General features: G+C 40.8%; 1 protein-coding gene across 2 annotated transcripts in view; it reads left to right on the forward strand.

Annotated features, from left to right (window-relative positions):
* Nucleotides 1-26,425, forward strand: part of CDK5RAP1 (CDK5 regulatory subunit associated protein 1) — a 39,432-nt gene extending 13,007 nt beyond the window's left edge. For both annotated transcript variants that reach the window (XM_039248671.1, XM_039248672.1), the window contains exons 8-14: nucleotides 2,873-3,103; nucleotides 4,728-4,825; nucleotides 6,632-6,687; nucleotides 8,635-8,765; nucleotides 12,181-12,330; nucleotides 20,861-21,001; nucleotides 26,148-26,425. In XM_039248671.1, the coding sequence (XP_039104602.1) occupies nucleotides 2,873-3,103; nucleotides 4,728-4,825; nucleotides 6,632-6,687; nucleotides 8,635-8,765; nucleotides 12,181-12,330; nucleotides 20,861-21,001; nucleotides 26,148-26,234 (894 nt within the window). In that variant the 3' untranslated portion in view covers nucleotides 26,235-26,425. The remainder of the gene's footprint in view (nucleotides 1-2,872; nucleotides 3,104-4,727; nucleotides 4,826-6,631; nucleotides 6,688-8,634; nucleotides 8,766-12,180; nucleotides 12,331-20,860; nucleotides 21,002-26,147) is intronic.

The following is a 26,425-nucleotide window of genomic DNA, read 5'->3' on the forward strand; positions in this document are numbered from 1 at the left end:
GATTTATTTGTCCATTCTAGGGAAGCCTCCCAAATCTCTTGTTCATTTTATCACAGAGCCTGCTCACTGGTTGAGGGACAGAGAATAGATGAGGGTAGTGAATCTCATCAGAGGCCAGAGGGGAGATAATTGCTGTTTTCCTCCTATTGGGAGCTGGCCTGGATCTGCTCTCCCTGAGAACAGTAGGTAGGGATATGGAGCTTTTCTTTACTAGAGTCTCCCTGTTTCCTTCCTTACTTGGCTCAGGAACTGAGGGAGGCCAGCCTCTGCTCCAGTTTTTACTCAGCAGTTCTTACAGTCTGGCAGTGCTCTCTTCTCATCTCCCATCCCCCAGTCCTCAATTCCCTGATTTGGTCCCTGGCTGCTCATAGGTAGAGGTATTCTCCATACCCCACCTCTCCAAGTGCTTCCTGGGCTCAAGTTGTCCGCTTCTCCCCTTCCACCTCCCCCACCGTACCAGAACTTACTCTTCAGTCTTCAGGATAGAGACATTTATTTATTTTATTTATTTATTTTTAAAGTTTATTTATTTATTTTGAGAGAGACGTGAGCAGGGGAGGGGCAGAGAGGGAGGAAGGGAGAGTATTCCAATAGGCTCCACACAGTCAGTGCAGAGCCCAACATGGGGTTGGAACTCATGAACCTCAAGATCATGACCTGAGCCAAAACCAAGAGTTGGATGCTTAACAGACTGAGCCACCCAGGTGCCCCTTGTTAATATCTTTTTATATGTGTGTGTATTTTCCTTAGAGATATATATATATTTATAATAAACTTTTTGTTTAGTCACCTCTAATGTTAAGACACCCCCTTAGTCATGCCATTGTTAAATAAAGATTAAAAAAAGTTATAAAGGACAATATTCGGATTGTTGTTGAAAATTTGATTTATAGTATGTGAATATTTAGGGGCAAAAGAGTATGTTGTTTGTAACTTATTCTCAGAAGTCTCAGAAAAATATGTGCTTGCATGTGCGTGTGCAGAGAGAGAGAGTGTATTTGAGTGTTAGTATGTGAATGATAAGCAGATGGCACATGGTGTTAACAGTGAATCTGGGCAAAGAGTAGATGGGAGTTCTTTTTACTATTCTTGTAATTTTTCTGTAAGTTTGAAATTGCATCAAAATAAAGTTATAAAAAATAGTCTTTATAGCAACTATTTTTTTAATAAAATTTTATAATGCAAATTTTCAAACAATTTAAAAGACTGGCATAGTAAGTACAGTTAATAACACTTGTCATATTTGCTTCATCTTCATATCTCTATAGATGTATCAATATATATTTTTGAAACATTTCAAGGTGACTTGTAGATATCAGGCTCCTTAACCCTGTATATTTCAGTACGCATCTTCTTAGAATAATAATTTTTCCCTTCATAATACCATTATTACATGTAGAAAGCTTAACAACTAATTTTATATAATATGTACCTCATATTCAAAATTTCTCTTTTTTTTAAAGTTTATTTATTTATTTTTAAGTAATCTCTTCATCCAATGTGGGGCTTGTACTCACGACCCTGAGATCAAGAGTTGCATGCTCTTAAGACTCAGCCAGTCAGACGCCTCTCAAAATTTCTTAATTGTCCAAAAATATCTATCTGTCTATTTATTTTGAGAAAGAGAGAGAGAGAGAAAATGAGTGGTAGAGGGAAGGAGAGAGAATCTTAAGTAGGCTCCAGTGTGGAGCCAGACACGGGACTTAATCTCATAACCTTGAGATCATAACCTGAGCCAAAATCAAGAGTCAGATGCTTAATCTACTGAGCCACCCAGACGCCCCCAAAAATATCTTACTCCTTTTTTATTTTCAAACCAAGACCCAGTCAAACTTTGTGTTTTATTTATTTTTTATATTTCTTCAATCTCTCTTAATTTAAAACAGCCCTTTCATTTTTTTTTTTTGTTTGCTTTAAATGATGCATTAAGTTTTTGAAGAGATCAAATACATCTGATTTGGATTTGTCTAATTGCTTCTTCATGTTGTCATTTAAAATATTCCTCTGAATTCTGATAAACTGGAAGTTAAATGTAAAAGCTTAATTTAATTTAGACTAAATACTTTGGGAAGAATACTTCATGGGCAGTGATTATATAATATTCAACTGGAAAAATGGCATCATAATTTGCTTTATAGTGTTATAAACCATTACTATTGAATATTGAGTTTGCACCCAGGTTTTTGTTATTCTAAAAAATGCTTTGAAGGTTAATTTTTATGTAAGGTTTTATTTATTTATTTAAAATGTTTATTTATTTTTGAGAGAGAGAAAGAGAGAATGCACAAGTGCGCAGGGGAGGGGCAGAGAGAGAGGGAGACATAGAATCTGAAGCAGGTTCCAGGCTCTGAGCTGTCAGCACAGAGCCCAACATGGGGCTCAAACCCTTGAGCTATGAGATCATGACCTGAGCTGAAGTCGGACACTTAACTGACTGAGCCACCCAGGTGCCCCTGTAAGGTTTTATTTTTTTAAAAATTAATTTTTTTAAAAGATTTATTTAGTTTTGAGAGAGAGAAAGAGAGAGAGAGAGAGACAGAGTGCAAACAAGGGAGGGGCAGAGAGAGAGGGAGACACAGAATCTGACACAGAGCCTGATGTGGAGCTTGAACTCACGAGCTGTGAGATCATGACCTGAGCTGAAGTTGGACGCTTAACCAACTGAGACACCCAGGTGCTCCTGTAAAGTTTTATTCTAAAGTTCAGTTCTTCAGACAAGATCCCCAAATACAAAATTACTGGGTTAAATACAGAATAGAATACATTTATGAATGGCTCTAGGTGGGTTGAACTAATATTAATTAGTGATTTGGCAGGAAACTACCAAAAAAGTTTTAAATTGCTTCCAATGTATTTATTTTCCCTTTCTCAGGGGTTGAAGGAAGTGACCCTACTTGGTCAGAATGTTAATAGTTTTCGGGACAGTTCTGAGGTCCAGTTCAACAATGCAGTGTCTACCAGCCTCAGCCGTGGCTTTTCCACCAACTATAAACCCAAGCAAGGAGGCCTTCGTTTTGCTCACCTTCTGGATCAGGTCTCCAGAGTAGATCCTGAAATGAGGATCCGTTTCACTTCTCCCCACCCCAAAGACTTTCCTGATGAGGTGAGTATCAACAGTGAACTGTGCCGAGCTGTTACCAGTATCCGTAAGCTCACCAAAGGCTGGGCCCAGTGGGATACAGCAGACCTTGGATCTCACTAGGGATCTTGTGGTATATTGGACTTTTAGTTCTGCCAGAGTGAGAGTCCACCACTGTCAGGGCAGTTAGGACTGATGCACTTAAAAAATTTTTTTTGTTGTAATTGAGATATAGTTGACACACAGTGTTACGTTAGTTTCAGGTGTACAATGTTGTGATTTTGGCAAGTTTATATGTTATGCTGTGCTCACCGCAAGTATAGAGATAGGACTGATGTTACTGGGAGATTAAGGTCACCTGTGGGACCATGCGGGCTCTGGAGAGAGAGGTGTTATTTAAAAAAAAATTTTTTTTTGATGTTTTATTTATTTCCGAGAGAGAGAGAGAGAGAGAGAGAGAGCGAGCAAGCGAGCAGGGGAGGGTCAGAGAGAGAGGGAGACACAGAATCTGAAACAGGTTCCAGGCTCTGAGCTGTCAGCACAGAGCCCGACGTGGGGCTTGAACCCACGAACCGTGAGATCGTGACCTAAGTCGAAGTCGAACGCTTAACTGACTGAGCCACCCAGGCGCGCCTAGAGAGGTGTTATTACAAGGTTTTATGGGAAGGACAGAAAGGGAAGCCATATGTTGCAGTGGAAAACAGTCCAGACTTGGACCTGAGCTAAATCCTAGCTCTTCCATTGCTTTCTTAGTAGGTCTGACTGTTTTATCTTGTCATCTTCATCTGTAAAATGAGGTTAATAATAACCTCCTGGTTTTTGGGTTGTTGGGGAATAGGTGTATTATATGGAAGGTACTTACCAAATGCTTTTAGTAAGGCATAGAATGTATAGCCCACATGTGAAACCTTTTTTTTTTTTTTTAAAAGGTTTTTGTTTTGGTGAAACATCTGTCTTTTTGCCCCACTGCTACTTTTTTCTCTCCACGGAATGTCTTCCTATTGAGTTTTAAGAGTTTTTATGTTTTCTTGATACAAATCCTTTGTCAATGTATTTTTTCAAATACATTGTTCCAGTTTCTTGATGGTGTCTTTTCAAGTAGCTAATTAGTCTGGAAGTTAGATGAAACAAATACCAGTTTTCCTTTCTTGTCCATGTCAGCCCGTGGCTTGAATCTGAGCTCTGCTTGCTGGCTTCACTTTTTGAAAGCAGAGATGCCATCAGGGGAAATGTCTGGGACAGACAACATGGCTTCTTGAGCAAAAGTAAAGGATTTGGATAATTCATATGTTTGGTTTAATCAGCATCTTAAGAGGGGCACCTGGGTGGCTTAGTCGATTGAACATCTGATTTCCACTCAGGTCATGATCTCATGGTTTGTGAGATTGAGCCCCGTGTTGGACTCTGTGCTGACAGCTCAGAGCCTGGAGCTTGCTTCAGATTCTGTGTCTCCTCTCTTCGCCCTTCCCCTGCTCACACTGTGTCTTCCTTTCTCTCTCTCAAAAATAAACTAAATGTTAAAAAAAATTTTAAAGCATTAAAGGTCTTTAAAAAAAATTAGCTTGTTAAGAAAGAGTGGGAGTGGTATTCCTTTATGCAGGATTCTTTGGTGAGACTTTGATGGCTTTAATATGTTCTATTTGATCAGGTTCTGCAGCTGATTCATGAGAGAGACAACATCTGTAAACAGATCCACCTACCAGCCCAGAGTGGAAGTAGCCGTGTATTGGAGGCCATGCGGAGAGGGTCAGACTTGCTTGGGGGAGGGAACATCCTGCACCTTTCCATGTTTTCTTAAGGACCGCAAAGTGTTTGAGAACCAGCATAGGGTGTGGCATGTGGTAGCTGCTCAGTAAATAAGTTACGTTAATAAACCCATGGACATTATAACCTGTTTCTCTTTACTCCATAAGTATAGACTAAGGACTGGATCATTCATTTCATTTGTTTGGTATATTTTTTATTAAGTATCTACTGTGTGGCACACTCTTTGAAATTTTAATCCTTTCGCTTTTAACATTAAAGTTTTTTAGGTTGGGGATGCCTCAGTGGCTCAGTCATTTAAGCATCTGACTTAGGCTCAGGTCATGATCTTGCAGTTCGTGAGTTTGAGCTCCCCATCAGGCTCTGCACTGGGGATTCTTTCTCTTCCTTTCTCCCCTTCCTCACTTGCGTGCTCAATCTCTCTAAATAAATAAGTAAACTTTAAAAAAAAAAAAGAAAAAAGAAAAGGTCTTAGAATTTAAATGTGTCTCTGTGTTCACTTACTTTGGGACTAATATGTACTGCAGAGATAAGACTGAAAGGATAAGTTGACAAATGGCAGGCTGTGTGGAACTAGTGCTTTGTCTTGTTTTCCACATTGGCAGTGTTAGAGATCCTCTTTTTAAAAAAATGTTTTTTTGAAGTTTTATTTATTTCTGAGAGAGAGAGAGACCGCGTGAGCAGGGGAGGGTCAGAGAGAGTGGGAGATACAGAATCTGAAACAGGCTCCAGGCTCTGAGCTAGCTGTCAGCACAGGCCGACGTGGGGCTCGATCCCACGAACCGTGAGATCATGACCTGAGCCAAAGTCAGACGCTTAACCGACTGAGCCACCCAGGTGCCCCGTTATGTTCTTTATTTATTTCTTTTTTTAAGGTTTATTTATTTTGAGAGAGAGTTAGCATGCATGCTTGAGCAGGGGATGGGCAGAGAAAGAGAGAGACAGAGTCAGTCCCAGGCAAGCTCCAGGCTCGTGCTGTTAGTGCAAAGTACTAAACAGGGTAGTAGTGAACTATGAGATGTGACCTGAGCCAAAACAAAGAGTTGGACGCTTGACCAAGTGAGCCACCCAGGCACCCCTAGAGATCCTCTTAAAGGTTTAATCTGTCTTCACTTCTTAAATAAAAGACTTTTGGAGTGCCTAGGTGGCTCACTTGCTTAAGATTCTGACCTTGGCTCAGGTCATGATCTCATGGTTCATGGGTTTGAGCCCCACATTGGGCTTTGTGCTGACAGCTCAGAGCCTGGAGCCTGCTTTGGATTTTGTCTCCCTCTCTCTCTGCCCTTCGCCTCCTCATGCTTGCTTTCTCTTTCTCTCTCTCTTTCAAAAATAAATATTAAAAAAAGGCTATTGGAGTGCCTGGGTGGCTCAGTCGGTTAAGCGTCTGACTTCTGCTCAGGTCATGGTCTCGCAGTCTGTGGGTTCGAGCCCTGCATCAGGCTCTGTGCTGACAGCTCAGAGCCTGGAGCCTGTCTTCGGATCCTGTGTCTCCCTCTCTCTCTGCCCCTCCCCAGCTCATGCTCTGTCTCTCTTTGTCTCAAAAATAAATAAATGTTAAAAAAATAAAATAAAATAATGTATGTTCCTGAACTAAAGAATCATGGGCTCTAGATTAGGTTACAGTATAGGATTTGAATCAAAAGGGATGTTTTGGATACTTTAACTTATACTGTACTGTCCTTGTGGATAAGAAGTGATTATATGTGGATGCATAGTGTTATCTTTTTACAACGTTCATTTAAAGAAGATTGGTTCATTTAAGCTTTTTCTTTTTGTTCCTTATTGCAGATATTCAAGAGAAGCTTATGTGGAGTTAATTCATCACATCAGAGAATCTATTCCAGGTACGTTTAAGAAATGTATTCTACTGAGCACATTACCAGAGACCACAGTGTTTTTTCAGATATAGGCAATGCCTGTGGCACTACCTTTTATATTTTTGTTCCTCCCCTTCATTTTTCTCTTTCTGTCACTTTACTCCTTTCTGGTTTTTTAATGTCTTGGTCTTGCTAGATATTCTCAAAAGTGTGGATCAGCTTATGGCCTCAGTGCTAAAGAGATTTCTCTCTAAGTTTATTTATTTTTATTTTGTTAAACAATTTTTTAAATGTTTGTTTATTTTTGATAGTGAGTGAGCAGGGGAGAGTCAGCGGGAGAGGGAGACGGAATCGCAAGCAGGCTCCGGCCTGTCAGCACAAAGCCTGATGTGGGGCTTGAACCCACGAACTGTGAGATCATGACCTGAGCTTAAACCAAGAGTCAGACACTTAATAGACTGAGCCACCCAGATGCCCCTATTTATTTGTTTTGAGAGAGAGATCGTGTGCAAGCAGGGGGAGGAGAGTGAGGGAGACCCCACGCAAGGGTCTATACTGTCAGCACAGATCCCAATGCAGGGCTCGATCTTACAAATTGAGAGATCATGACCTGAGTTGAAATCAAGAGTCTGACACCAACTAACTGGGCCGATGTCCCAGAGATGAAAGTGTTTGTGTTTCTGAACATATGAGAGAGACCTTGTTCCTTCTTTGTTAGCTGACAGTATGGTCTCCATTTGTTCTGATTTGGGGGCAATTGATATCTTTAAAACTGTGTACTTAGAGGTAATTCCCTTCCTATTATCATAACTCTTACTCCTTTTTCTCTTTTCCCTTCTAATAAAATTTCTTTGTAATCTTTTAATAGATTTGGTTGACAAGGTCTACATTTATTTCCAAATTTCTAATTGTAACTTGTATTATGTATGAATACTTTCATTTTGGAGGGGCAGGATAGTGTGGAGGCTTTCTGGGCTGCAGTTTCCTCATCTATCAAAGTTAATAAGGGGCACCTCTCTGCCTCATTTGGTAGAGCATGTGACTCTTGATCTTGTGGGTCTTGAGTTCAAGCCTCACGTATGGTGTGGAGTCTACTTAAAAAGAAAATAGAGTTGGGGCGCCTGGGTGGCTCAGTCAGGTAAGTGTCCGACTTCAGCTCGCGTCGGGCTCTGTGCTGACAGCTAGCTCAGAGCCTGGAGCCTGCTTTACAGATTCTGTAATCTCTTTGACCTCTTCCCTGCTCACGCTGTCTCTCTCTCTCTCTCTCTCTCTCAGAAATAAATAAAACATTAAAAGAAATTTAAAAAAATAGAGTTAATAGTATGTTATTGGATTGTTGGGGAAATTAAATATATTAAATAGGTAGGAAAATATAGTACTTAGTATTATTTAGTTACTAGTAGTTATTGTTTCTATGGTTTAAAAAAAATTTTTTTTAAGTGTATTTATTTATTTTGAGAGAAACAGACAGTTTGAGCAGAGGAGGGGCAGAGAGAGAGAGAGAGAGAGAAGCCTGATGCAGGGCTCAAACACACGAAATCACAAGATCATGACCTGAGCTGAAACCGAGAATGACTCTTAACCAACTGAGGCACTCAGGTCTCTCTATGGTCTTAAATAAACTTTGTATTAAACTGGCTTCAAAAATACATGTTTATATGAGGTGCTGCAAAGTTTTCACCAGTAAAAGCAGAACCTGTTTGAAAACATGGAGTTCCTGCTGTGTCCTTAAATCTAATTTTAATATGCTGAGGGCCATATAGACTGAGAAGCCAGGCTCTGACATGGTAACATTCTAGATAAGCAGGCCTTATTCCATACTGACTGTTCTGTCACTTGCACATGGACTCAGTAGCTCCAGGGAAGGTTTACAATTGCTGCCTCTCTCTCTCTGTCTGTAACGCATAAATACCAAAAGGGCTTTTCTTGAAGGTAAGCAGCAGTGACGTGTTTGTCCCTTGTCATGTGTTGCAGGAGTGAGCCTCAGCAGCGATTTCATTGCTGGCTTTTGTGGTGAGACAGAGGAAGATCACCTCCAGACTGTGTCTTTGCTTCGGGAAGTTCAGTATAACATGGGCTTCCTCTTTGCCTACAGTATGAGACAGGTCAGCCCTGGGATGAAGGAAAAGCTACTTCTGTGCTGGACTGACAGAATTCCTGACCAGTTTCTGGTTGATTGTAGACAACTGGGAAGAAAAAGTGGCAGCAGGGCAGTCCTTGAGAAGCTATGAAGATCTTACCACTCATTTCTTTATTTTTTCTAATCAGCCTGTCTGCCTTATTATATAATTCAACAACTTGAGATGAATGTGGATTCGTTGTGACAATATTTGTCTTCATTAAAATATTTTAAATTATGTTTAGAGTGTTTAGAATTTGAATGTGAAGTGAGGGATGCCATTGTGGAGGAAGGGATGGTGTTCTCTTTATTAGAAGGGTAAAATCATTTCTCAACATGCAGAACTTTTTTGGCTTACAGATGTGATTTGTTTTACAGATACATCTGTTGTCCTTCTAGCAATCCTCAGCTATTTTTTAGTTTTCATTTTTTTAGGCCAGTGAACCTACTGATAACCACTTTAGAGTTTCTCCTGTAACACAAATTCCCAGGAAAATAAAGCAGAAGGATATAAGGAAGGAATGGGAGAGTAAGGTGTTTTTCCTACAGAGAGGGGATAGTTCTGGTCTTCTGCCATTTTCTTTCCTTCTTTTTTAAAAAATTTTTAATGTTTATTTTGGTTTTGTGAGAGACAGAGCATGAGCAAGGGAGGGGCAGAGAGAGAGGGAGACACAGAATCAGAAGCAGGCTCCGGACTCTGAGCTGTCAGCACAGAGCCTGACGTGGGGCTTGAACTCATGAGCCGTGAGATCATGACCTGAGCCGAAGTCGGATGCTCAACCCACTGAGCCACCCAGGCGCCCCCTCTTGTCATTTTCTTGATGGTAGGGATGAATTTGCGTGGGTCATTTCTCCTCCCTCCAGTAAGCTCAGGGGTGGCTTTCCTTGTGTTTGGGCTGGAGGCTGTGGAAAGTGGCCAGGAGGCTCAGGAAAGCTGATTGATGAATGATGGAACTCATGATCTTAGCCACCACTGTCATTCAGCTGCCATCAACTAACCTAATTCATGTCTTTTATTTATTTATTTATTTTTTTAAATATTTTTTTTTTTTAAATTTATTTCTAGGAGAGAGAGAGAGACAGCGTGAGCAGGGGAGGGTCAGAGAGAGAGGGAGACACAGACTCTGAAATAGGCTCCACGCTCTGAGCTGGCAGTCAGCACAGAGCCCGACGCGGGGCTTGAACCCACGAACTGCGAGATCATGACCTAAGCGAAAGTCGGACAGTTAACCGACTAAGCCACCCAGGCGCCCCTAATTCATGTCTTTTAAAGCCCACTGCCTAGTGTTCTGTAGGCAGTGTAAGTGGGCCATTGCATATATTTATGTATTTCACATAATTATTTCAGAGATGAAGCTTCAGAGTAGATGTTGGGCTCCATTTTGTTACTCTTCCATGGACATCATAAACATGCAAGAGAAATTTTTTATAATGCTCAAGTTGGGAAGTGGATTTTCAGTGTGTGGTAGAAGCATATCTTATGGGCATTGAATATGAGTGTTTACTTTGGGATCTAATTTCTTGGTTAGGATTAAGGTTATAAAGACTTAAGTAGTCTAGTGGATGAGAGCAAGCCCTCACATTGCACCTTTCTCACTTAATAACTGTGATCTTGAGAAAGGTTTTTGGACTTTTCACCTGTGAAATGAGAATAGTGCTTGGTAATGGTAAATGCACAATAGAGGCAAGTTGTTAATAAGACAAAATAGAGTAAACCCATTCACCATTTTCGTGGATTTGGTAGTTCTCTCAAAGGCCAGTTGGTTTAAATGTCCACACTTGGATATATAGGTTTTCCTCTTCCATAGTTTTATCTAGCTCTGTGCTTCTCCCAGCTGTGTTATATAAGCTTGTGTACGTAAAACTTAAAAAAATATATGTATATACACACATAGACACACATGTATGCATACCATGGTTTTAGACAACTTAAAGGCTTTTCAAGGATAAATTTCCTTTTTTTTATACTTTTTTGAAATTTTTAAATTTATTTTGAGACAGAGAGAGAGAGAAAGAGAACCATTGGGGGAGGGGCAGAGAAAGAGGGAGACAGAGGATCTGAAGCAGGCTCTGTGTTGTGAGATTATGACCTGAGCTGAAATTGGATGGTCAACTGACTGAGCCACCCAGGTGCCCCTAGGATAAGTTTCCCTTTGAAAAATGTTTTGGATTAGGTAACACGACCTCATTATATAAAATTCAAAAGTTCAAAATAGTATGCAGTGAGAAGTTCTTCTTCTCCTTCTCCCAGGTTGCCTGGTTTTTCGTATCCTTCCCTGAAGGCCACCACTCTTAGGAATTTCTTCTGTAAACTTCCAGAGTTATTTCATGTATTTATAAATATATGTATTCTTTTTTTTTTAATTTTTTTAAAATGTTTTATTTATTTGTAGTAGAGAGAGAGAGACAGTGTGAGCAGGGGAGGGTCAGAGAGAGAGGGAGACACAGACTCCGAAACAGGCTCCAGGCTCAGAGCTGGCAGTCAGCACAGAGCCCGACGCAGGGCTCGAACCCACGAACCGCGAGATCATGACCTAAGCGAAAGTCGGATGCTTAACCGACTAAGCCACCCAGGCACCCCAAATTTATGTATTCTTTTTATACCAAAGTTGTACATGTTGATCTGTATCTTATTTTTGTTAAGAGTATGTTTTAGAGAGCAAGCATATCAATACATATGGAATCATCAGTCTTTTTATAGTGGTGCAGTTTTCTGTGCATAGATAAAGCATAATTCATTTACTAACAAACTATTGGTAAATGTTTAGGCTGCTTTTTATCTTTTTTTTTTTTAATTTTAAATGTTTATTTATTTTTGAGAGAGAGAGAAACACAGAGTGCGAGCAGGGGAGGGGCAGAGAGAGAGGGAGATACAGAATCTGAAACAGGCTCCAGGCTCTGAGCTGTTAGCACAGAGCCCGATGCGGGGCTCGAACCCACGAACCGTGAGATCATGACCTGAGCTGAAGTCTGATGCTTAACCGACTGAGACACCCAGGCGTCCTAAGGCTGCTTTTTATCTTTTGTCTTGTCTATAAACAGTGTTGCTGAGTAACCTGGTCCATGAGTTATTTAGTATATGTTACATTTGTATAAAGGTTACATTTGTATGTTATAAATAATCAAGAAACTTTGAATCTATGATTTTCATGGGCTAAATTTAGAATTTAACCCTTGCAAAAATGTGACTTTATTGCATAGTTACTTTTTTCTCTTAGAATATTCTTAGAGCTAGAGAACCCTCCTGGTGTGGCTTGGGTTCTTGTACATATGTCTGTGACTTGCAAGTGGAATGAACCTGGTCCTCCTCTGTACCTTAAGAATGGAATCTATGGAAGGGGAAAAAAAGATTCTGTGAGTCCTTGGTGACCTCCATCTCTCTCTCTTTTTTTTTTTTATAGAAGACCAGGGCATATCACAGGCTGAAAGATGATGTTCCAGAAGAGGTAAAATTAAGGCGTTTGGAGGAACTTATTACTGTCTTTCGAGAAGAAGCAACAAAAGCCAACATGGCCTCTGTGGGTTGTACCCAGCTAGTGTTGGTGGAGGGGGTAAGGTCATATGTATATATTTTTTTTTATTTGTTTTTTTTGCTTTTTATGGTTTGTTTATTTTTTGAGAGAGAGGGAGGGAAGGGGGAGAGAGAGAGACCGAGCGAGCGTGTGTGCACACAGGGGAGGGGCAGAGAGAGAGAGAGAGGGAGAGAGAATCCCCAGCAGGCTCCATGCTATCAGTGCAAGATCAGACACTGGGCTTGAACCATGGCCTGACCAAATCAAGAGTTGGATACTTAACTGAGCTATCTGGACACCCCAGTGTTTTTTTGTGTTTTAGAATCCAATATATCTCCCTTTTATTTAGATCATCTTTGATATCTTTTTAAAATTTCTATTTATTTTTAAAATTTACATCCAAGTTAGTTAGCATATACAGCAACAATGATTTCAGGAGTAGATTCCTTAATGCCTCCTATCCATTTATCCCTTCCCCCCTCCCACAACCCTTCCAGCAACCTTCTGTTGGTTCTCTATATTTAAGAGTCTGTTATGTTTTATCTCCCTCCCTGTTTTTATATTAGTTTTGCTTCCCTTCCCTTATGTTCATCTGTTTTGTATCTTAAAGTTCTCACACGAGTGAAGTCATATGATATTTGTCTTTCTCTGACTGACTAATTTCGTTTAGCATAGTATCCTCTAGTTCCATCCACGTGGTTGCAAATGGCAAGATTTCATTCTTTTTGATTGCTGAGTAATAGTCCATTGTGTGTGTATGTACACACACCACATCTTCTTTATCCATTCATCTGTTGATGGACATTTGGGCTTCTTCCATACTTTGGCTATTGTTGATAGTGCTGCTATAAATATTGGGGTGCATGTGCCCCTTTGAAACAGCATAGCTGTATCCCTTGGATAAATACCTAGTAGTGCATTTGCTGGATTGTAGGGTAGTTCTATTTTTAATTTTTTGAGCAACCTCCATACTGTTTTCTAGACTGGACACACCAGTTTGCATTCCCACCAGCAGTGCAAAAGGGATCCTCTTTATGCACATCCTCACCAACATCTGTTGTTGCCTGAGTTGTTAATGTTAGCCATTCTGACAGGTATGAGGTGGTATCTCACTGTGGTTTTGATTTGTATTTCCCTGATGATGAATGATGTTGAGTATCTTTTCATGTGTCTGTTGGCCATCTGGATGTCTTCTTTGGAAACGTGTCTATTCATGTCTTCTGTCCATTTCTTCACTGGATTCTTTGTTTTTTAGGTGTTGAGTTTGATAAATTCTTTATAGATTTTGGATACTAACCCTTTATCTGATATTTCATCTGCAAATATCTTCTCTCATTCTATTGGTTGCCTTTTAGTTTTGCTGATTGTTTCATCACTGTGCGGAAGCTTGTTATTTTGATGAGGTCCCAATAGTTCATTTTTGCTTTTGTTTCCCTTGCCTCCAGAGATATGTCGACTAAGAAGTTGCTGTGGTCAAAGTCAAAGAGGTTTTTGCCTGCTTTCTTTCTCCTCAAGGATTTTGATGGCTTCCTGTCTTACATTTAGATCTTTTATCCATTTTGAGTTTATTTTTGTGTATGGTGTAAGAAAGTGGTCCAGGTTCATTTTTCTGCATGTTGCTGTCCAGTTTTCCCAGCACCACTTGCTGAAGAGACTGTCTTTGTTCCATTGAATATTCTTTCCTACTTTGTCAAAGATTAGTTTACCATACATTTGTGGGTCCATGTCTGGGTTCTCCATTCTGTTCCATTGATCTGAGTGTCTGTTCTTGTGCCAGTACTGTACTGTCTTGATGATTACAGCTTTGTAATACAGCTTGAAATCCAGGATTATGATGCCTCCTGATTTGGTTTTCTTTTTTCAAGATTGCTTTGGCTATTTGGGGTCTTTTCTGGTTCCACACAAATTTTAGGATTGTTTGTTTTAGCTCTTTGAAGAATGCTGATGTCATTTTTGATAGTTATTACAATGAATATGTAGATTGCTTTGGGTAGTACTGATATTAAAAAAAATTTTTTTTTAAATGTTTATTTATTTTTGCAAGAGAGAGAGTGAGAGAGCGAATTGGGGTGGGGCAGAGAGAGAGGGAGACACAGAATCCAAAGCAGGCTCCAGGCTCTGAGCTGTCATCATAAAGCCTGATGCGGGGTTTGAACTCTCAAATTGTGAGATCATGACCTGAGCTGAAGTCAGATGCTTAATCGACGCTTAATTGACTGAGTCACCCAGGTGCCTGAGTACTGACATTTTAACAATATTTGTTCTTCCTATCTTGGAGCATGGAAATCTTTGATTTCTTTTATCAGAGTTTTTGTAATTTTCAGTATACAGGTCTTATATGTATTTTGTTAGATTTATACCTAAGTGGCTTTTTTTTTTTTAAGAAAAAAGTTGCTATTGTATTTTTAATTTTAGATGTTCATTATATTGTATAGAAACATTGAATTTTGTATGTTTATCTTGTAATCTGTGACTTTGCTGAACTCACTAGTTCTAGGAATTGTTTTGGCAGTTTCTTTGGGATTTTCTACAAAAGTAATCATGTCATTATGGTTTTTTTTTTGTTTTTTTTTTTCCTTTCTGATGTTCCAAGCTTCCTTCTTTTATCTTTTCCTTTCTGTTTAGACAGCTTCTTTTAGACACTCTGGCAGCTGATTCTGTTTTTCTTCATCTTAGAATGTCTTGATTTCTCCTTCATTTTTTTTTTTTTATTTTAATGTTTGTTTAGTTTTGAGAGAGAGTGAGAGAGTGTGGGGGAAGGACGAGAGAAGGGGAGACAGAGGATCCAAAGCAGGCTTTGTACTAACAGCAGAGATGTGGGGTTCGAACTCATGAACTGTGCGATCATGACCCTAGCTGAAGTTAGCTGCTTAACTGACTGAGCTACCCCAGGCATCCCTCTCCTTCTTTCTTGAAAGATATTTTTGTACTTAACAGCAGAAAGATTAAAGAAAAGTATGTCTACTCCATCTTTCTGGAAGCAGTATCCTATGTATGTATGTTTTAGAATCAATTTTATTGTCTCTAATCCTTTTTTATTTTTTAATTTTTTAAAATGTTTATTTATTTTGAGAGAGAGTATGTTTGTGCATACATGCGTGTGAGTGGAGAAAGGGCAGAAAGGGAGAGGGAGAGAGAGAATCCCAAGCAGGCTCTGCACTGTCAGCACAGAGCCTGATGAGGGGCTTAGTCTTACAAACCATGAGATTGTGACCTGAGCTGAAATCAAGAGTCAGACGCTTAAATGACTGAGCCATTGAGGCGCCCCAATATTTTATTTTCTTTTAAGTAATCTCTACACCCAATGTGGGGCTCACCCACAACCCCAGGATCAAGAGTTGCATGCTCTACCACTGAGCCAGCTGGGCACCCCTTCAATCCTTTTTTAAAATCACATTTTCTTAGAAGTGTACTGTATTTCAAAAAGTTTGGGGTTTGTGGAGGCATCAGTGGTCAAGCCAGGGAACCTAACCATCAGTTAGAACACTAAATACATGGAATAAGTGGTCAGTTTGGGAGCCTGACCTTTTATGAAGCTACATGCTGCAGCCATTGGAGAGGAGGGGAAAGAGAGAGATGGGCCCTTTCTGTGACTCCTAAGACCTGGATTGAGAAGGGAGAGTCCTATTTCATGTCTCAGGATATGGTAGCATCAAAGCCACCAGTTGCCTGGTATTTGTGTTTGTTAGGACTCTTTAGTTGTGAGTAACAGTGAGAAATTTCTTCAAGGCATTCAGCCTAAGCCAAAAAGAATTCTTTTGTAAAAGACCTTAGGGGTATCTTGTGGAGCGCAAGGGCAGGAGTACTACAGGTGTCTAGAAAGACTACCTTCAAGCTCATACTTTCTTGTCTCCTTAGACCAGAGTTTCCTGCTGCTTCATCTTTATTGCAGAGTACAGCTGCCGTGTAGGTCCTATGTTTACGTGTTATACTTCTCGTTATTCACAGATCACAGTTGTGTCTCTCAGCTCCAGCTCAGATTTCCAAGAGGGGTACTTGGTCAGCCCATCTTGGGCTCGAAGATATTCCTGTGGTCTAGACTGGCAGTTGTCTGATGGGTGGTGATTCTGAGCTAGTGTAATACCCCAAGAGGTTTTTGCCTCACTAAATGCCTTGTAATTTAGGGTGTCAGCTGTGATTCTGGAGATATGTATGTGTCTATTAGCAGTCTACATTTTATCCAGTAAGAATCAGGTCTTTTTTTTTAAATGTTTTATTTATTTCTGAGAGAGAGAGAGAGAGACAGTGTAAGCAGAGGAGGGTCAGAGAGAGAGGGAGACACAGAATCTGAATACAGGCTTTAGGCTCTGAGCTAGCTGTCAGCACAGAGCCCGACACGGGGCTCGAACACACGAACCGTGAGATCATGACCTGAGCCGAAGTCGGACGCTTAACCGACTGAGCCATCCAGGCGCCCCAAGAATTAGGTCTTATTTTATTCCCAGCCCTCCTCATGGAGTCTGGCACAGAATAGGGTACTTGTCTTTTGAATGAACAAGTACTCAAAGTTTACTATTCTGTGTCCCTGACTTCATCAGCCTTACAACAAACCTATTATAACTAAATAAACCAAAATAAGATTCTTTCTTATGCATCTAGCATAAGCCATGCCTCACTTGGGGCTAGAGAATAAATGTATTTTTCAAGGCCAGTAGTTGGGAGAGTCTTTACTTTTCTAAGAAGAGTCTTTCTTTCCTCTAATCCTGGCCAGTTTAAAACATCAGGTTGCTAATCTCCAGAGTGGCAGAGAAGATGATGATAACTCCTGTATACTGAGCATTCACTGACTGCCAGGAACTGTGCACTTTATGTCATTGGCACATTGAGTCCCACCACAGTGTTTGGAAGTAGTGCTAATTATTAGCCCTTTTATGAGATGAAGAAACAGAGACTTAGAGAAGTAGAATAACTTTCTAAAAGTCATACAGCTCGAGTGGCGGAGCCAGAATTTGACTCAGGGCTGTTTTGTTCCAGAGCCTTTAAACAACAGACTTTTTAATTATGGGGGATTTAAAACATATATAGATATAGAGAGAACAGTATAATGAATGCCCACATACCCGTTAACCAACCTCAACAACTGTCAATACAGTGTTAATCATGGCTAATCTTGTTTCATCTTTATTGTCCCCAGTGGATTCTTTTTAAACCTTTTGTCTTTATTTATTTATTTTTGTTTATTTACTTATTTTGACAGTGTGTTTGAGCAGGGGAGGGCCAGAGACAGGGAGAGAGAATCCCAAGCAGACTCCACACTGTCAATGCAGAGCCTGATGTGGGGCTCGAACTCATATATTGTGAGATCTTGACCTGAGCTGAAACTGAGTTGGACCCTTAACCACTGAGCCACCCAGGTGCCCCGATTTTTTTTTTTTTTTAGCTTATTTATTTATTTTGAGAGAGAGAAAACGATCGTGAATTGGGGAGGGACAGAGAGAAAGGGAGTGAGAGAATCCCAAGCAGGCTCTGTGCTGTTAGTGCAGAGCCTGACGTGAGGATTGAACCCACGAACTGTGAGATCAAGAGTCTGATGCCTAACCAGCTGAGCCCCCCTTCAGTGTTCATAACCCATCAGTCAGGAGGCTGGGCAGTGGTTCAGGGCTGTACACTCCTCTGTCACGGGTTCACTATGAGAGGCCCACAAAGGAGGGACCGCCGTCAGTCCATCACTGACTGTACAATACTCAGTTACTTTAAAAAAGCTTTTTTATAAACAAGAAAAAAGTCTTCTCTGTGTACTCACTCATTTACTGCTTCCACCATTCTTCATTCCTTGTGTACATTCAGGTTTCTATCTGGTATCGTTATTTTTGTGCTTGAAAAACTGCCTTTAACATTTCTTGTAATGCAGATCTTTTTGTGATGAATCCTCTCATCTTTTGTTTGTCTGAAAGAAATTTCTTTTCACTTATTCTTAAAAATGTTTTTTCATTAGGTGTCAAATTTTAAGTTGATATTTTAAAGGTATCATTCTGTTGTTTTCTGACTTAACTTGGTTCTGACAGGAAGTTTGCAGTCATCCTTATCTTTCTTCCTGTTATGCATAAAATACCTTTTTTCTCTAGTTGCTTTTTAAAAATATTTGCTGTATCACTGTTTTTAGAAATTTGATGTGTCTTGGCATGGCTTTCTTTGTGTTTATACCTTTGTGTTTTCTTTGGGATTTGTTGAGGCTTCTTAGTTGGGGGATTTATAATTTTCATCAAATTTGGAAATTTTTCATCTGTTATTCTTGAGATGTATATATATATTTAAGTTTACTTATTTATTTATTTAGATGGGGGGCGGGGAGGAGTAGAGAAAGCGGGAGAAAGAGAATCCCAAGCAGGCTCTGCACTGTCAGGGTGGAGCCTGATGTGGGGCTCCATCTTAAAAACCATGAGATCATGACCTGAGTCGAAACCAAGAGTCGAATGCTTAACCAGCTGAGCCACCCAGGAGCCCCTTCAGATAATTTTTCTGTACTTCTCCTGCTTCCTGCCCCACCCCCCTTTTCTCCCCTCCTTCCATGACTCCAGCTACATATATGTCCAACCACATAAAAAAATGTTTTTCTGTAGGTCATTGTGGTTGTTCATTTTTTTTCTTTATATATCTCTGTGGGTTGTTCTGAATAGTTTCTTTGGCTCTGTCTTCAGATTCACTGTTTTTTCCTTGGGCAGTGAGTAATCTGCTATTACCTATTGAATTTTTAATTTAGATATTACATTTTTCATCTGTATAAGATACATTTAGTTCTTTTTAAATACCTTCTACTTCTGTATTCTTGTTTTCTTTTGTTTAAAAAAAAATTTTTTTTTCCAACATTTATTTTGGAGAGACAGAGCACAAGCAGGGGAGGGGCAGAGAGGGAGGGAGACACAGAATCTGAAGCAGGCTCCAGGCTCTGAGCTGTCAGCACAGAGCCTGATGCAGGGCTTGAACCCACGAATTGCGAGATCATGACCTGAGCTAAAGTCATATGCTCAACTGACTGAGCCACCCAGGCGCCCCTCTTGTTTTCCTTTGAAACTTAGTTTCCTTTGAATTTAATCATAAAAAATGATTTATTATTTTTGTGATAATTCCATCACTGCTATCATTTCTTGGTCTGTTTCTATTGATAAAACTTTTCTCCTGATTATAGGTTACATTTTTTGCTTCTGGGTATATCTAGTGATTTTTGATTGGACATTTGACGTTGTGTTATTTTTGAAATCTGGATTTTGTGTTGGGCTTTGTTCTGATAGGTGGTTATATTACTTATAGTTCAGTTTGAACCTATCAAGGCTCAATTTCTAGTTTTGTTAGGAAAGCGCTTCTTATCCCAGGGATAGTTTGACCTCATTACCAAGGTATGGCTTTTCTGGAGTTAGTACTGCATGTCCCAAGGAATCAGTGAGGACTGTCCAGTGATAAGTTGTGATTCTCAGCCCTGCATGAGCTCTGGAAACCCATCTACTGACAGTTCCCAGTTACTTTCTTTGTCTGACTTCATGGAGTTTCACCCTATGCAAACATGTGTTGGTATCCAGCAAAGAGTCCAGGGATCCCTGTGCATATTTCTATAGCTTTCTATAGCTCTTTTTGTGCTTAGGTCCCTCTTCTCTAGAACTTGCTCCACAATTTCTACCTATTGCAGGCTCCCTGAACTCTGATCTCTTTTTCCTAAATCCAGAGAGAACCACTATGCTGTGCCTTAAGATCTTCCTCCCTGCTTGGCATGCCCTCGTCTGACACATGCCTTCTCACAAAATGGAGGACTCATCTCACTTGTTTTCCTTTTCTCAGCTTCACAGTCTTGCACAGTCTGTTGTTCAGTATCTGAAAATAGTGATTTCATATATTTTGTCCAGTTTTTGGTTAAGGCCAGAGGTTAAATTTGATTCTTGTCACATCATGGCTGGAAGAGAAAAACTTGTATATATGCTAGAAGTTAATACCATCACACTGGTTTTATTATTCTCCTGACCCTGTCTTTGGTATTTTGTGCTGGAGACTCTGGCTTCATGTCTGCCTATCACTGGGGGGTAGTAACCCAGGCCAAACAACCCTGGAACATTCCTGAGTATTTACTATGAGACTGGATAAAGTGAAAATTTGTTTAGGGGGCGCCTGGGTGACTCAGTTGGTTAAGTGTCTGACTTCAGCTCAGGTCGTGATCTCACGGTTCATGGATTTGAGCCCTGCATCAGGCTCTGTGCTGACAGCTAGCTCAGAGCCTGGAGACTGTTTCGGGTTCTGTGTCTCCCTCTCTCTCTGACCCTCCCCCGCTCATGCTGTCTCTGTCTCTCTCTAAAAAATAAATAAAACATTATAAAAAAAATTGGCAGTAAACATGTAGTCTTTTTTTTTTTTTTAAAGTCTGCATTCAACACAGGGTTCGAACTCACAACCCCAAGATCAAGAGTTCCATGCTTCACCGACTGAGCCAGAGCAGGTGCCCCTTTGTAGTCTTAAGTGATTCCTTGATTAAGGAATGCTGTATGAGTAAGACCCTTAGGGATCTGAGACAAAGAAGGCACAATTTCTGCCCTCCCAGACTGATGATTGTGACAGATTCATAAACTCTCTTCTATTCTTTTTGCAGCACAGTAAACGCTCTACCACTGACCTGTGTGGCCGGAATGATGGAAACCTTAAAGTGATCTTCCCTAATGTAGAGATGGAGGATGTTAATAACTCTGAGGTCAAGGTTAGAGCTCAACCTGGGGACTATGTGCTAGTAAAGGTAAGGTGTCCTTTTGGGCTTTTGCCTTGCATTGTGAAATGGATATTGGGTTGGATAATTTGGGGGAATGAAATTTCTTCCAGGAGAAATTCTTTTTTTTTTTTCTGCAAGAAGGTACAAGTGCAAGTGATCAAGGGGCAGAGAGAGAGAGAGAGGGAGCAAGAAGGAAACAGGGCTCACTTGAAGCAGGGCTTATGCTTACCTAAAGTGGGGCTTGTGTTCACCTGAAGTGGGGTTCAAATTCACCCAGTGTGGGACTTGAACTCATGAACTATGAGATCATGACCTGAGCTGAAGTCAGACTGAGCCATGAAGCTGCTCCCAGGAAAAATTCTTTAGTAAAATAAAAATCTCTTCTCAGCCTGAATAATGGAAGGGCACCTTGAGTTGAATTTTAAACTGCTCCTAGTGCCTTCTTGTTTTTCCTCTCCTTTCATCTGTCATAGAAAGTAATTTGGTGAGATTGGAGTACACGGTAGCATAAAGGCTGCAGAAAGCCTAGGAAGTGTAAGTGATTCTGAGTGAGTTGATCGTCGCTCTGACGCCCTAGGTACCCTCACTTCTCTTACTAGCAGATCAAGATGAATGGCCATGGGATTTCTTCTTCTTTCTTTCCCCCTTTCTTCCTTCCTTCCTGTACTTTCTTCCTTCCTCCTTTTCTTCTCACCCTACAGGGTCTAACAGGTCTGTTACTGCCATCTTCCTTTCCTTCTGGTCCTCATGTCCACTTTACCCCCAAACTGGAGGCTGGCGGAACACATACTGCTGAGATAGAAACAAAGCTGCTTCTCCCACACTGAGCTCTGAAAAATCTGTGGAAGAGACAGAGAGAGGGCAGTTCTTTTTCTGCTGATTCTGATCAGTGTTATATCCTTTCCCTTATTCCTTCATTCCTCACCCTCTATTTTTTGTCCTTACTGTCACATCTGCCTTGTCATGGGGGCCCTGGTCCATGGCTTACAGTTGAAGAAGGCATGTAACTTCTTTGGATTGGCCGGGAAATTTTACTACTGCTGAGATGTTCTGTCTTTCTAATAAAAACTTAAAACAGGCAATTTGCTGGTTGGGGACTTTAAAAAAATTTTTGAGAGAGACAGAGTGCAAGCGGGCGAGAGATAGAGGGACAGAGAGACACAGAATCTGAAGCAGGTTCCAGGCTCTGAGCTAGCTGTCAGCACAGAGCCTGAGGCGGGGCTCGAACTCATGAACCATGAGATCATGACCTGAGCTGAAGTCGGACGCTTAACTGAGTCACCCAGGTGCTCCTAGTGGTTGGGGACTTTGATCCTACTCCCTTCTGGCTCTGTTTTGACTGGGCTTTGTCTTACTTTAAGAATTTCCTAAGTGGAATAATTGCTACTAGGCAACAATGTGATTGATTTGGATATAATCCTTCATCGGCTTCTCCAATCTTTCTTTTTTTGGGGTGAGGATGGGGGATCATGGCCTTGTTGGCTTATTTCTCTTGTCTTTTCAGTATTTGCATCTTTGGTTTTTAGATGCTTTCCCATACCTCCTCCTAATTCTTTTTAGTGTAGCTAAGGGTTACTTGAAAAGGGGGATGAGGTTGGTAGGCTGGGTTTTGTTGTTAGTGTGATATTCTTTTCTATACTGGAAATATTCCATTTGTCAAGGAAGGTAGAAAAGTGATCCTGTGTTCCTTGGTACTCCGTTTTTGTTCCCAAGTGACGTAAACCCCATAGGTAAGATTTAGTGGAAGGACCAAGATGAAGGAGGAGCCGTGGAAACGGAGGCTCTGTTGGCTCGCTCTGTTGCTCCTCTCTGCTGTTCTCATTCCTTAAGGGTTTTTTCGTTTTTTGTTTTTTTAAAGTAATCTTTGTACCCAACATGGGTCTTGAATCCATAACCCCAAGGTCAAGAGTTGGATGCTCCATGGACTGAGCCAGCCAGCTGCCCCAAATTTCATTTTATTTTCTCCCTTTTTGCTCTGGTGCTTGTTTGGCTAAACCCCAGCCCTGGCAAAAGTGGTTATCTGCCTTTTCTCCATGTGCACCCTAGCTGCTGAACATTGTTAGGGAAAAGCACACAGGTAATCTGTATTATGTAGGTTAGGTCCGATGATGGTGATTGAAAACCTGACATACAGTGGCTTAAATATAGTGGTTCTCGTTTACATAAAAATCTGGATATGGAAGGTCCAGAACTGGTGATTGTGGTGGTTTCATGATCATCAGGGGTCCAGGCTCCTATCTTTTGTTCTGCTGGGTGTGGTCTCAGTTCTTAAGGTTACCCCGTGACCCTAGACGGTTGCTCCAGCCATCATGTTCATATTCTGACTAGTGGGAAGGAGGAAGAATAGGGGGAAAGGCATGCCCCCTTCCTTTCAGGGCAATTTGCCAGAGTTCCACACACTGTAACATATCACACCAGGCTGCAAAGAAGCCAGTAAGTGTGGTCTTCATTCTGAATGATCGGATGCCCTGCTAAAAACTACAATTTCTGTTACTGAGGAAGAAGAGGAGACATGTTGGGATACAAGTAACCATCTCCGCCACATGAACCCAGCTGTGTTCAGTTCAAATTCATGACCATAAAATTCACATAAGCACTCAGGATGGCCTTGAAATCTCGATCCTACTATATTTCCCTAGTAAATTGACTTTTCTACTCTTTCTCCTTAAATCTTTTTTTTTTTTTTTTAACGTTATTTATCTTGAGAGAGAGAGAGAGTGCAAGCAGGGAGGGGCAGAGACAGAGGGAGAGAGAGAGAGAATCTCATGCAGGCTTCACACCATCAGTGCAGAGCCTGATGTGAGGCTTGAACTCGCAAACTGTGAGATCATGACCCGAACCAAAACCAAGAGTCGGACACTTAACCACCTGAGCCACACAGGCACCCCTCTCCTTAAATCTTTACTCACCTATCCATACCCAGGTCTCAGCTGTTGTCTTTGCCTTGTATTTCATAGAGAAAAGAGATACAAACAGATGGAAACCTCATTGTCTCATTATTTCTAGCAGCCCACTCACTTCCCTACCTATACATGCTGTCTGCTTATATGCGACTATAGAAAACATTTCCATGTTCTGTTTCCCTGCCCCTTATGTTTTCCTCTCTATCCCTTCTCATCCTCTCAAGAGATTTGCATGTATATCCTTTCTCTCTTGCATCTTAAACTTAATGTGGCCAAAATAGAATGAATTCTTTACTGTAATTTTCTTCTTTTTAAGCCCTCCCCATCCCAGTAAATGAAACACTCAGTTGCTCAAGCCAAAAATATAGGACTTGTCCTAGATACTCACTTTCCTGTACATCTGTTTCAGCTCACTTATGGGATATATCTCAAACCTGCCCATTTCTTTCCACCTCCAAGCCACCACCATTTCTAGGTTTGGAGATTTCAGCAGCCTTCTTCATGATTTTTTGCTTCTGTATTTTAAAGAGGAATTATTTTATTGAAGCATGTCATAAATGTAGAAAATTGCCCATATTATAAGTGTACTACTTGATGAATTATCACAAAGTGACTCTACATATATAACTACTACTGGATCAGAAATAGAATATTTTTAGAACCTCAGAGACCCTTCTGTTCCTACTAGTTACTTCTTTTTCCTACATCCTAATTTCTGATACCATTGTTCAGTTTTGCCTATTTTTGTTATAAAATTGAGTCATACAACATGTATTTTTGGTGCTTGTCTTCTTATCCTCAGTCTTGTGTTGTGCATTGCATTTGTGATTATATATCCATGTTATACGAATGTACCCACAGTTTGTTTATGTATTGTACTGTTGATGGCCATTGTGATTGTTTCCATTTTAGAGCTGTTACGAATTGAATTGCTATGAGTATTTCTGTACATGGATTTTAGTGCACATAGGTATTCATTTTGTTGGGTATATGGCTTAGAATTGCTGGGTCCTAGGGTGTGTATAATAGAACTAGCCAAAAGTAATTGTACCTTATTACACTCCGACCAGCAGTGCATGAGAATTCCTAAGGCGTTAGATTCTCCACTTCCATTCTTTTTTTTTAATGTTAATTTTATTTTTGAGAGACAGAGAGAGACAGACAGACAGACAGAGCCTGCGTGGGGGAGGGGCAGAGAGAGAGGGAGACACAGAATCTGAAGCAGGCTCCAGGCTCTGAGCTGTCAGCACAAAGCCCAATGTGGGACTCAAACTCACAATCCGTGAGACTATGCCTTGAGCCAAAGTTGAATGTTCCAACTCAGGCCACTCAGGCACCCCTCCCCACTTCCATTCTTGCCCTCCTCTAGTCTGTCTGCACCACCGTTGTCGAGGTGGTCTGTCTAAATCAGATCACTCCTTCCTCTATTTAAGCCCTCTAGTGGGTCCTCATTGGAGCCAGCATGAAGTGCACGGTGTCTAAGGCCTTATATGATCTGTCCCACCCACCTTTCTAACCTCGTGTCCCCTCCACTCTTCTTAATCCTCTCTCCTCCAGCCTTGGTGTCCTTTTTTACCCTTCAGACCAAGTTCTAGTGAGAGACTTTGCACATGTTGTGTTGCTTGAGAGGCTCTGGATTTTTACATGACTGCTCAGTTTCTCTCTGAAATGTCATCTCCTTGAGAAGCCTTCTCCTTAGGGAAGCCAAAGCAGGTTTCCTCTGCCTTGCTCTTAACATTAGTTATGACATTAGCCCATTTTATCTTCTTAACACTTTTCAGTGCCTGATGTCATCTTTGTTTACATACTTGTTTTCAGTCTTCTCTTGAAATCTCCTTTGGGGCCACATGCTTTTAGCTCTCCATTAGGGAGGAAAAACAGCTTTTCTCACCAAATTTGGGCCATAAATATCTTAAGGAAGAATTTGGTAAGCCTGGATCAAAGCTTATCCCTGGGGCTAGGAGGGCAGGGTCTGTGATGGGCAGCCCACACCAGAAACTTAGGGTTGGTACTGGAGAAGAGTCATCTTTCAAGAGAAGGGAGAAGTAGCAGTTTTTTTTTTAGACTTCTTAAATGATACATATTCCCATTGCATTAGATGTTAGATATCTCTTCCTTCCAGGATGGGGGGAACATGGGAACCATACAGTCTGCTGGCCTGACACCACCTCTGTTAGATCTCTATTGTGGTCTCTCCTCTGGAGGCTCCACGTAAGTCCTTCAAGTGCAGTTCTGCTTACTTTGTCTTCTTCTGACTGGTTTTCTTTCAGATTACGTCCGCCAGCTCTCAGACACTTAAAGGACATGTTCTCTGCAGGACCACCCTGAAGGACTCCTCAGCATGTTGCCGCCCTTAGTAAACGGCCTTAGAGTTGACATGGCTGTCCTTCCTGACAGGAAGGGAGATAGGACTGGTCACTAATGAAAGAGGTAATGACGCTCTAGAGACAGGCTGCAGGTGGTGAAGCAACTTTGTGTCAAATGGAAAATGTGTCTCTTTGCTGTTATGTGAACAGCTCTTACAGTCATTAAATTTGCCGAAAGTAAA

The sequence above is a fragment of the Hyaena hyaena genome, unplaced genomic scaffold (genome assembly GCF_003009895.1).
Source record: "Hyaena hyaena isolate Hyena2069 unplaced genomic scaffold, ASM300989v1 scaffold_315, whole genome shotgun sequence".
Taxonomy (NCBI): Eukaryota; Metazoa; Chordata; class Mammalia; order Carnivora; family Hyaenidae; genus Hyaena; species Hyaena hyaena.